Source organism: Malania oleifera, chromosome 8 (genome assembly GCF_029873635.1).
Source record: "Malania oleifera isolate guangnan ecotype guangnan chromosome 8, ASM2987363v1, whole genome shotgun sequence".
In the NCBI taxonomy this organism is placed as follows: domain Eukaryota; kingdom Viridiplantae; phylum Streptophyta; class Magnoliopsida; order Santalales; family Ximeniaceae; genus Malania; species Malania oleifera.
Genome location: NC_080424.1, coordinates 106,092,920 through 106,106,052, shown reverse-complemented (window position 1 = coordinate 106,106,052; position 13,133 = coordinate 106,092,920). Strand labels below are relative to the sequence as shown.

Here is a 13,133-nt window from a genome sequence, read left to right as displayed (position 1 = left end):
TGCAGGCACACTCGTATAGATATATATATTTCAAAATTTCCTTCTCCAAGGCCATCCTTCAACTATGAGAGGACCTCCTTGGCCTTGCCCTTTCCACCCTACTACGAGTGAAGGATTGTGAAATTTGCAGATCTTCCCTTGGTATATCTCACTTTTCTCTTCTCCAAGTAAAGGGTCATGAAGAATGTTTGAAAAACTTTTCATTTGCATATTGTTAGTTTTTCTCTAAAGGTTCCCCGAATGTCTCTTGAATGTTCCATTCGAACATTCTTTGATTGTTCTTCAGATGTTCAAATATTCCTTTGAATGTTCTTCAAACATTCACTCGTTTTTTTTTTGTTAACCTTTGAATGTTCTTCACCAATATTGCCTTGTAGATCCAATTTTGTATGGGTTTCCACCCGCTTCTTTGTTTTCCATGGCACTCTAATTTCTCCCTACTTCTTCCCATGGACCCTATAGAACCACACCACTTCCCTTGTGTGTGTGGTTGATGAAATTTGCTCCCTGGGCAGGGAAGAATTGATCCATTTGTGCCACTTACCATGTTACCCCTTTGATTAGCCTTTGCTAGCTAATTACTAAGGAGGATGCCTGTCCCCTAGCCTCGAGAAGGTGAAAAATGTCTTAAGTGAAATTTTTTCAAAGTGGGTTTGAGAAAAAAGGGTGAAGGGGAAAGTGCAGTCTTGAGAAGGTGAAAAATGTCTCTATGATGATCTAATCAAGGGCCTTTGATTGAGCCCAAAGGAAGTGATGTTGGATTTTTTTGATGAGCTCTTGATAGGGGACAAGTTCCTTGATGAGAAGCCTGGTGCTGCGAAGCAACTATCGCCGTCACAGTCGTTTCATGAATTGGGATCGAGAATTGAGAATTTGAGAGTCAAATTGATTCGAATCTTACAAAATTTGAAAATTTGATTCCAAATGACACGCATGTGTACAACAAACAAAATGGTCAAAAAACATTGAAATTTTAATATGGATTGATACACTAAAAGCTTGAGGAGTCAAAACTAAAGCACCAAGTTTAAGATATACTAAAAAATAAGATAAGGATTCAAGAAAAGTTTTGAAAAAAAATAAAAAAAAATAAATTCTATGTTTTTGTGTAAGTTTGACATGTTTTAACAGTAAAAAAAATCATTTACATGCTTTTTAAAGAAAAATAAAAATAGGGAAGGAATCAAGAAATTATAAAAATTGAACTTAATGATTTTTAAGGGAATGAGTCAACAAAAAAAAAATTGAACTTCATGCTGCTTAATATTAAAAAAAACCCATTTTTAATGCATGGGCTTTTTCTAACAGCTAAAACAAGAAAAAGTAAACAAAGGGCATAGCAAAACTGATAAAATTTTTAAAACTAAAAGCAAAAACGTTTAAATCTGGAGAAGCTCACCCAACCTAGATGAACAACTTTCTTCACAATTGCAGAAAGGGTAGGCTGGTTTTCTTCTCAATGACATCTTGGCGGAAAACGAAGGTGCAAATTGAAAAGGTACGAACTTTTTTCTTCTCTTTCAAACTCACATAAACCACAAATGGAATGTCATTGTGCCAAAAAAAAAGGTTTAAAGACTTTGAGTGAATTTGAAGCATTGGGATTTGACTGGATCAAGAAACATATGGAATCATATGATTTGATTCGATTCGATACGATTCGATTCTATTCCATGATTTACCAACTGGACCTTGTAATTCGCCTATGATTCACATCATTCTACGATTCGCCATGAGACTCAAATCAACTTTAGCTGTAATTTAGAAAAATAGACTGGAAAGGCTGGTTTGACCCGGTTGGACCGGAACCGGTCAACTCACAGGTTTGGGTGAGGGTATAAAATCGGTGATTGACTGAGCTGGGTGAGTCAGCTGGGTTTCTTTATAGCAGAAAACATAACAAAATGGAAATGTCGTGCACCTGGAGGGATTGAGACCACGACCTCCCTCCTGTGTTGCAGGCAGCTCACCAGGATGCCTAAATTGCTTTGATGACTTTTCTGCACGGTAAATCATAACTCAATCTAAATTTTAAATAGATGGATGTATATAATTGTAGAATTTATCAAATTCTAAACTCTATTATCTTGTTTGGAATGAGTTCAAATTTTCATACATGATTATTGAGTTAAGTATAAAAAATATATATAATTATAAAAAAATAATTAATAAATTTTGATTTTGCATGTAATAACATTCAATTTTTCTTAATTTTGAATCAAATAAGAACAAGTTTTCATTTTTAATAAATTTCTTTCTTTTTTTTCTAATATTTTCTTGAACAAAATATTTGTCCGAAATGGAATGTAAATAAATTTTAACTAAATAAAATTAGATCTTATTATTATTAGTTAATATTTATTCATTAACCAAAATTTTTTACTCTTTTGAATAATTTTTTATAGTCAAAATATTAAATTCACTCTATGTAATATACACATACATGCGTATATGACATACATACATATGCATACTTATATATATATATGTGTGTGTGTGTGTGTAATATATGTAATATCACTGGTCCAACTGACCCGGTGGCTTCACTAGGTTGATGCGGTCGAGTTTTTAAAACTATGATTGTAGCTTTACTCGATATTTATGATTCAAGCGATTTGTATGATTCTAACTACTATAAATGGTTCTTCTACTAATCTATAGAGAGGGGAAGAGTCAAACGCGATGGTGCATTAAATGAAAGAAAGATGAATAATAGGTGATCACCTTGGGGTGAAGTAGTCCAAGCTAAAGGTTCTTGGAAGCCAATTCCTCTTTAAGCAAAGAAGTATCTACTTTTCCATTGAAAGAAGGCACTTTTGAGAAAATTTCTTGCATAATGGTCTGCAAGCGAAGTACCATGCTTCACCTTTGCATGGGTGCTTCCTCTTTTGAAAGTAAGCTATATAAATTCAGTGGGAAGGCTTGGCCACGCCATTGGAGTAGTGAGGCAAAGCACATGATAGATAACTAGGAATTTGGGGTGAGCTGGCATTAGGACAAGTTATAGAATTTAGGGTGTCCCCAAAAAAGGGTAAAGGGGAAAGTGCAAATACACTTTGAAAAGATCCTTTTAAAGACATGCTCCCCTTCTTGGGGCTAGGAGGGATTCTTCTTAGCAATTGGCAAGGAAAGGTAATTAAAAAGAGGGGGGGATTCTTCTTAGCAGTTGGCAAGGAAAGGTAATTAAAAAAAAAGGGAGGGGGGGGGGGGACCCGGTAAGTGGTATGCAAATGTATTAGGTCTTCCCAACCTAGGGAGCACATTTCATCAACCGCACTCGTGAGCAAGGTGGTGTGTGATTTTATAGGGTCTAGGGATGATGGGAAGAAGTAAGGAGAAGGAGAAGAGTAAAATGGAAAACAAAGAAGTTGGTGGAAACCTATAAGAAAGTGGATCAATTGGGCAATATTGGTGAAGAACATTTATGCTGTGTTTGGGAGTATGGATTTCGAGTCTCAGATTTGTTCTGGGTGGATTAAGATTTGAATAGAATTCAAAATCCACACAAATTGAAAGCCTCTCTCGAACATAGGGTTAGAGGTTATCTTAAAAATGAATTGAGTTTTGGAGAACATTCAAAAGGGATGATCGAATCTTTGAAGAACAATCAAAGGATGTTCAAGAAAAATTCAAGAGACTTTTAAAGAACCTGTGGAGAAAAATTAAAAAATTAACAAGAAGCAAAGAAAAAGTATGAAGAGTATAAAAATTGAGACATATGTCGGGAAGATTTGCAAATCTCACAACCTTGGGAGTGGGGCAGAGGGGTTGAGGCCAAGAAGATCCTTTTATAGTAAAGGGGCGGCCTTAGGAAAGGAAATTTTGAGATACGAAGATCGGAGTGTGCCTTCACGGTTTCCTATGCTCTTTGGAAAGTATAAAGATAGGATATCAAAGACTTGGGGACCTAGCTTGCAGGGTACTTCTTGAAGTAATGATTTTGGAAAGCTTCATTTGGAAAGTATCAATGAAGCCACCTTAGTCAAAAGACTGATTAAAGAGTTGAGCTCTAGTTGGTTTTGAAAGTTGAGCTTTGCTAAAATTTGGCTGTAGCACTCTACTCAAATTTGTGATCCAATGTCCTCCTTGGATATGTGAGTCGAGCTCCTACCTGGTTGATGGAGCCAAGCTGCTGCTTGGTTTTAATATATGAGCTGCTGCTTGGTTGAAGGAGCTGAGCTCCTGCTTGGGTGGACAGGCTGAGCCCCTGCTCGTGTTAAAAGCAGTTGTGCCCCTACTCGGATTGAGAAGAAAACCAAGCTCTAGCTTAGCATAGAGAACGGACAAACCACAAGTTTATTAGGTAAGAAGAAAAGGTTTTTGTGGGGGAAAATAGTCTGAAAGTATCTTCCAATGTTTTTGAGTGAAGGGATAAAATAAAATGTATCATTACTTGGCCAAATGAAGTTTAAGTCACCCATGCATTAAGAGGGGTTGGTGTGCAACATAAGTAGTAATAGTAGAATGAACAGGTGTGACCCTTGACTCACTCTGAAATGCGCAGCGCAAAGGCTATCCCAAGTATAGGAGTTTTGTCTTGTAATAATTAGCCCAAAAGAGCATATCATCTCCTTAGGGAATGCAGATTAATTTCAAACTCACGTTAAAACAAAAAGGAGAAAAAAAAAAAAAAAAAACAAATTTCTGAACACGATTCAGATTTGATTTCTTGGGGTTTTTGAGGGTTTGTGATGAAATTAAAACAAAGCGAGTCCTAAACTAGAGCCATAACATGCTTTAACAGAAAAATAACTAACATGAGATTAAACAAACCAACCAACTATGCCAACCCAGTATAATCCATTCAAGGACTCATTCAACCATTCAAATAAACAATACGAAGTTAAACAAGCAAAATAACCAACTCTTTAAACATCCGAATAATGAACTAAGAAAGAAGACTTCATTAATCTCATAAAGGCATTCAACAATTAGGTAAACCTACTCCACAATTTCTTAAACAAAAATAAACTACACCTAAGGCCTAAACAAAAATAAACTATACTTAAATAAAATCTTAAACAAAAATAAACTGACATAAACAAAGTCTTAAACTCAACCAAACGCTTAAACAATTTAAATCCACATTAAAATGAGCTTAAATGAAAATCAATCCATCAATAATAAGTTCCATTAAATATTAAAATGACATTTAAGTTTAAACAAAATAATTAAAGGAACAAGAGAGAGGGGAGAGAGAGAGAGAGAGAGAGAGAGAGAGAGAGAGAGAGAGAGATTAAACATAAATTTATCTAATAAAAAAAATTCTTTAACAATGAAATAAACTCAACACACTAATTAACTTAAACACAAATTTAATTCCAACAATAACTTTAAATAAAAACAAACTAAACTCAACAATAAAAATAACTCAAACAAATATTAAATTAAAACAAGGTAAGAGAGAGAGAGAGAGAGAGAGAGAGAGAGAGAAGAAGAAGAGATGGCCGAACTCCCCTTTCTTGTTTCCTCCTGCGGCCCTGCCTCCAAGAAGCCCTACGAGCATCCCTTGGTGAACACACCCAAAAACCCTATTGTATTCTCCTTTTAATTAAAGCCCCCCAAAACCCTAGCCGCATGCCACCTTTTTGCCTTCAGCACGCGGCTCCCAAAAAGCCCTCTCTTGCTTCTTTCCAGCGCACGGCCCATGTTACATTGCATGGGCCATGCAATTGTTCACGCAATTGTTCACGTGAGGCCCCTTTGTGAAAGCTCCTTTATTTTTCCTGAAGCTGCTGCTTCATCTCTCCTAAAGCTTGCCTTGCCTTTTTAATGCAGTGCATGGCCTCTTCAAACATTGCATGGGCCATGCAATTAAATCCAATTGCCCGGCCCATGTAAAATCCAATTGCATGCATGTTTTTTGTTTCTTTGTTTTGTGCTTCACGGCCCACATGCTTGGCTGCTGCAGCAGGTGCAGCAACTTCAAGCCCGATTTCGACATTGATTCATCTAGTATCTTTCAAAACTCAACACATAAAAGTTGTAGAGCTTTTTCTTGGTGTTGCACAGCATCTTGAATCATCTCAATCGTAGCTCGGATGAGAGTTATGCCCAAATTACGAAGCAATATCAAAACTGTCCATAATCGCCCATTTAGCTTCGTTTTGCACTTAACGCCTCCATTTGCATCATTTTGCATGACCTGCTTCACTTCTTGAATTTCCAAAATGCCCTGTAATAATTAAATACAAAAATTCGTAATTTTAAGGCAAGTATAGGATAAAAAATTCAAGTATTATAAATTTAGCTCAATATTGAAATATTGGATGTAATTAAGCATTTAATCAAAATTGCACTATTTAATTAATGCTTTTTAAAATCCTAATTGCGCAACTTTGATGTGTAATCAACCCCCTTGAAAAAGCCCTATAATCTCTGTAAAATAAAGGATAATAGGGCACTGATTCTGGTCGAGGCTCACCTATAAATGGGGAAAGTCTTGGTAGCAGTAGGACACACTGAACTTTGTTTACTGTTGTCATTCCATCATTATCGTTTCTATCCCTAACTTAAGCATTGGAATGATCCTTGGAGGACATCCCGGGTCCTCCCTAGTTCTCTTGATTTTTGTTGGTTCTTGCAAGCTGATCCTGCAGATTTTGGTGTCAACCCCACGTTTGTTTTAAAAACATATTATTGTTAGATTCCTAGGCATATGTATTCACATGTTTAGTTTTAGTACAAGGTACGATGATGAAATTACATTCTAGTCCCTTGATATCATTAAGATGTACAAGTGATTAGGAAAGACTTGGGCATGATATTTTAGCATAAAATTCAATGGATAAAAATTGCTACTCATTGAAAACACTGTAACAAATGCAATAATCGCCTTTGACGTCCGGGGGTCATGGACTGATCATGGAACCCTATTCAATAAGTGGAACGCATTAGCTGTCTGCATTGATTATAAATTACTAATAATTCAATGTCTGATTTAGTAGTGCAACTATTTTTTAAACAAAAACGATAAAAATGATACTCAACACTTATCATTGTCAAGCTATGTTGTTTAACCGTGTGCATGCCACTTCATAGCTAAGAGAATTTTTGGATTTGTAAAATATGAATAGGGTCCTTTCTATCACTTTATATTTTTTGTGATACCCTTAGGCTAGGAATCTGGATACCCCTCCTGAAATGGGAATGATGATGCTGGTGTTGGAGAGCTTTATGGGGATATTTACCACTCTGTGGAATGAGACTCCCTATTATGAAATGTGACCCAAATGTGGGAATACTCTGGATCATCATTGGTTGAATCTGCTACCGAATGCCTTGTTAAAGGCGTCAAACTCAAAATTTTGAATAGGAGATGAAATGATTTGGAATGAGGATGCACATCTTCAATTTTGCTGCTCAATCTTAATAAACATCTAAGTGAACTCTAAAAATTTAAGGGGGCTGCAGTATAATATTAATGAAAAAACTAAAAATGTATTTATATTTATTGAAAAAATTTGGGAGTTCCACCCCCCCCCCCCCCCCCCCCGCCCCCAAAAAAAAAAAAGAGGATCCACCACTGATTTGAGCTACCAAACTTTGCTAGTGTTGTTTCTTGGGAATCATATTGATCTATTGATTTACAGCAGGTTTCTCAGGAACACTCCCAGGTCAGCAATAATGATGATGCTGGGCTTGCTTTAAGCTCAATTAATGTGTCATCAAGTTGCACAACAGGAGAATCTCTGAGCTGTTCTGGTGGTCATAATTCAATGAAGTCTGTAAATGCTTCGGAAGATGCTCTGAAGTCCATCCAGAACACTGATGGTTCTGAGAGCACTGAAGCAGTTCCTCTTGGATTGGGGTTGGGAGGTTTACAACCTAAGGTATGATGACTGTTACCAATTCTCCCTTCATATTTTTCTGTAAGCATTTCTTTTGGAATGTAGTAGTCTTTTATCTTTCTGTGGAAGACGCTTTATGTCTTGATACATGTGGAAAGTGTCAGGTTAAGTGACATCTGTGTGTAGGGGTGGCAATGTGATGTGTTTAGGCAAAATGGTATTGGTTAAGCTCCCCCATCATTTGCTAGGCTTGGCGTCTGTTGCAGACCAAAAACAGACACCGTTAACCTATTAATCATTGCTTTCTAAATGTTACTCTTATCCTTTTTTTTTTTGGTTTTTTTTCTTTCATGCTTAAGTTCAAAACAAATGCATTACGTGCAGTTGCATGTATGACAGTTAAGAAGAAGAGGAGAGACGGGGGAATGATGGAGGTAAAACTAGATATTAACCCACGGTTTGCGCAGGACTTATAAAATAAAAAATATCTATTATTTTATTTTTCTATTTAGAGATGAAAGTAATGAAATTGAATTACATTGAGAATGTTGATTTTACTTTTTGAAGTAATTTCAAATAGTAAATAGAAATTGAATGAGTTGGTATATTGCATACTTTTCACTCAATCCATTTGTATAACAAGTAGATTTTAAATACATAAAATCATCAAGTATGAATGTCTACTAAAATATTGTTCTAAAACATTTATCCTTTGTAGGTGAAAATTTGCACATAATGAAGCTATATAGTTTTGTTAATAAAATGAAAAAATATTTGTAATTTTATTTTTCTATTTAGAGATGAAAATAGTAAAATTAAATTACCTTGAGAATGCTGATTTTACTTTTTGAAATAATTTTAAGTAGTAAATAGAAATTGAATGACTTGATATATTGTATACTTTTCACTTAATCTATTTGTATAAATAAGTAAATTTTAAATGCATAAAATCAGCAAGTATGAATGCCTACTAAAATATTGTTCTAAAACATTTATCCTATGTAGGTAAAAGTTTACACATAATGCATCTATATAGTTTTGGTAATAACTATTTACAAACAAATAAAAATAAATGTTTAAGAAAATAAGTATTTTACCATAAACTATGCTTGTCTTTCTTTTTATGTTTTAAAGTTTGGGTTTGAGATTAGTGATCAAAATAAGAGATCATGTTGCTTGGGGGAACATCTTCACAATAATCTAACTACAAAGCTATAACAAAAAAGGAAGATAACATGAACATTAATATATGCAATATTAATATACATCAATTAGTCATGAATGAAATTTACAACTAATAATATAAGATCTATCAAATCCATCTCAATTGTTAGTCTAATCTTTGAAAAAAAAAAAAAAAAATCAAATTAACCTTAATGTGTATTTCTTTTCTTTTAAAAGTAAGGTAAAAGATTTCATATTGGAATTATTTTAGCTGATTGTATTCATAGCATAAATATAAATATCATATATTAAATAAACTACAATCCTTATATACTATTCATAAACTAAAATTATTATTATAGCACAAGACTATAGTTAAAAAAATACAATTCAAATTCATATCTAGCATAATATCAATATTTTTTTGGAGTAATATAAAATGAAGGAAGGGAGATGTCAAAATGTAGCATAAATGACAGACGTGAATCAAATTATATTTTAAAATAGAAAAATTCATTTGTATTTAGTGTACTACAAATACTTAAGAAATGAATTGAGAGAATTGAAATTGGCAAATTCTTTATATATCTAAATATTAATTTTTTAATGATTATTTAACAAATACAACAACAATAACAAAACCAAGCCAATTTATGCGATCATGGACCATTTCTTTTGATAGATTTAAGGATATTAAATCCTTACTATCTCTTCTCAAGTTATTTTAGGTCTACTCCTACCCCTTCTACTGCTCTCCACAGTAACTAAGTCACTCTTTCTCACAGGTGCACTATGTGGCCTACGTTGCAAGTGTCCATACCATCTGAGTCGTCCCTCCCTTATCTTTTCTTCTATAGGAGCTACACCTAACTTACCACGAATATGTTCATTCCTTAATTTATCTTTTAATGCTATACCACTCATTCATCTAAGCCTTCTCATCTCGACAACTTTTACTTTTTGGATATTATGTTTCTTTGTTGCCCAACATTCCGATCCATATAGCATAGCTGGTCTTATAGCTGTCCTATAAAACTTGCCTTTCAATTTTAAGGGTATTCTACGATCACATAGCACAGTTGAAGAACTTCTCCATTTTACCCAACCTGCTTTAACTTTATGCATTACATCATCTTCAATTTCTCCTTCAGCTTGCATAATAGATCCAAGGTATCGAATTCTACAAGTGCTATTTATTTCTTCATCATCAAGTTTAACTTTGTCTCCAATATTCCTTCTATCATTACTAAAATTATATTTCATATATTCTATTTTATTTCTACTTATCCTAAAGCTTTTAGATTCCAAAGCTTCTCTTCATAATTCTAGTTCAACCTCTACTCCGTCCCTAGTTTCGTCAAGCAATACAATATCATCTGCAAACAACATACACTATGGAACCTCCTTTTGAATACTCTAAGTCAATTGATCCATCACTAAAGCAAAAAGATAAGGACTCAAAGCAGATCCTTGATGTACACCTTTGGTAATTGGAAATTCTCTAGTTTCTCCATCTACAGTCCTTATACTAGTCATTACTCTATCATACATATCCTTAATGACATCGGTATACCTACAACATACACCCTTTTTTTCTAAAACCCACCATAGAACTTTCCTAGCTATCCTATCATATGTTTTTTCAAGGTCAATAAATATCATATGCAAATCTCCCAGGCATAAAACCAAATTGATTTTATGAAATCTTCGTTTCTAATCTTAATCTTTGTTCAACTACCCTTTCCCATAGTTTCATCGTATGACTCATAAATTTAATTCCACGATAGTTAATACAATTTTGAATATCTCCTTTATTTTTGTATATAGGTATTAATGTACTTTTCCTCCATTCATCTGCATTTTCTTAGTTTTTATAATTGTATCAAAATAAATTAGTTAACCATATAATTTCGTTATCACCCAAGCATTTCCAAACTTCAATTGGGATGTTATCTGGTCCCATAGCTTTCCCATTTTTCATCTTTTTTAGTGCAAACTTAACTTCGTTAACTCTAATTTTGTGAATAAATCTTATATTTTTAGTCTTTTCCTCATTTGCCAATTCTAAGTTTAAGCCTTCTATTTAGTTTTCGTTAAACAACTTACTAAAGTAACTTTGCCATTTTTATTTAATATTTTCGTCCTTAACCAAGACAATATCATCCTCACTTTTTATAAATTTTACATTTCCTAAGTCTTTGCTCTTCCTTTCTCTAGCTTTAGCAAGTTTAAATATATCTCTTTCCCCTTCTTTTATACCTAATATATCATACAAACTATTAAAAGATCTATATTTAGCTTCACTAACGGCCCTTTTTGTATCTTTTCTTGCCTCCTTATATTTTTCAAAGTTATCTATTTTTTTACATTTTTGCCATGTTTTATACCAAATTCTTTTTGCCTTTTTGATTTTTTGTACATCTTTATCCCACCCCCAACTCTCTTTGCTATTCGAGAATCTTCCCCTTGATTCACCTAAAATCTCTTTTGCTATCTTTTTAATAGAGCTAGCTAACCTATTTCAAAGAGTATTTGTATCTATCCCATCCTCTATAGTTCAATCACCATCTTTGGTCATTTTATCTTTAAATTTTATTATATTTTATCCTTTTAGGTTCCACCATCTAGTTCTCCTACATTGGTTTATTTTATCTTTTTTTTTTTTCATTTTTTAATACATATATTTAACATTAAGACTCTATGTTGTGTGGTTAGGCTTTCACTTGGAATAATTTTACAATCCTTGCATGATAAACGATCTACCCTCCTAGTTAAAAAAAAAATCTAGTTGACTTATATTTTGTCCACTTTTAAAGGTTATTAAGTGTTCTTCTCTCTTCTTAAAGTAAGTATTCATTATACTAAAATCATATGACATAGTAAAGTCTAAGATCATCTCTCCAGACTCATTTTTGTCTCCATATCCATATCCTCTATCTATCCTCTCATAATTTTTATTATCTCTACCAACGTGTCCATTCAGATCTCCTCCTATAAATATTTTCTCAGTCCCTGGTATGCCTTGCATAATACTATCCATATCTTCCCAAAATTGTCTCTTAAGATTTTCTACTAAGCCAACTTGAGGAGCATAAGCACTAATGATATTTATTATCTTTTGTCCTAATACCATCTTGATTTTTATAATTCTATCCCTTATTCTAGCTACATTTACAATGCTATCTTTTAAGTTTTTGTCTATAATAATGCCTACTCCATTCTTATGTTTTTCTTTTCCTGTGTACCAAAGTTTAAATCCTAATTTATCGTTTTCTCTAGCTTTCTCCCCCACCCACTTAGTTTCTTGAAGGCAAATTATATTAATTCTTTTTCTAATCATTGTATCCACAATTTCCATGCTTTTATCCGTAAGTGCCCCTATATTCCAAGTTGCTAATCTAATCCTAGTTTCCTGAACTAATGTCTTTACCTGCCCGCGTCCAAAATGATGCAGGAATTCTTGTATATTTGACACCGTACCCGGGCGCCGACACGGCGCGTCGCTTCAGGGTGATGAACTAGCCCACTCTCACCCACTTTTCGCTACACCCGGGTGATTCAAGTGCAACGCGTCGCTCGCAGGGGATGCCCCAGCAAATATTCGGTAATGATTCATATCATAGTGATCTAACAAATTTTACGCTGGCTGTCAGCTACCTAACGCAACCCCCCTCCTTTACCCGGGCTTGGGACCGGCTGTGTGTGAAAAATTAGGACATCAAGTGCATCACATGCAGAGTTATTATTTAACAAATAAATATCACATATAAAGATAAACTAAGTCAAGTTTGAGAGGGATGAATTTCAAGGCTCGAATTTGAATGAAATTTTTTATAATTTTTTTTTAACAAATCTTAAATAGATAGACGGTAAAATTTTTAAGAGGGATTATGCAACTATATATAATTAATATGATAAATAAATAATGCTAAACCAAATGCGGCAATAGAACCTTAATTATTTGTGTTTCAATTAACATAATTTAAGTGTAAAAAATACTTAATAATGTGTAATTATATGTTAAAAATAAAAATGAAAGGCATTTTGTCAAGTTGATTGCAATCAAATGATGGCAATAGATAAATAAATAAATTGACATATAAAGAAATGTAAAAGATGAATCGAAAGAGAAAGAGGGAGGAGAAGAATTAATTGTTCTAGTGCATAGTGGACTTGAAT

General features: G+C 33.8%; 1 protein-coding gene across 8 annotated transcripts in view; it reads left to right on the top strand.

Moving 5' to 3' along the window:
• LOC131162162 (ubiquitin-like domain-containing protein CIP73) overlaps window positions 1-13,133 on the top strand; it is a 42,235-nt gene that overhangs the window by 16,174 nt on the left and 12,928 nt on the right. For 4 of the 8 annotated variants that reach the window (XM_058118351.1, XM_058118357.1, XM_058118353.1 and 1 more), the window contains exon 15: window positions 7,593-7,832. In XM_058118351.1, the coding sequence (XP_057974334.1) occupies window positions 7,593-7,832 (240 nt within the window). The remainder of the gene's footprint in view (window positions 1-7,592; window positions 7,833-13,133) is intronic. The other 4 variants (XM_058118358.1, XM_058118354.1, XM_058118356.1 and 1 more) reach the window with 1 other exon arrangement.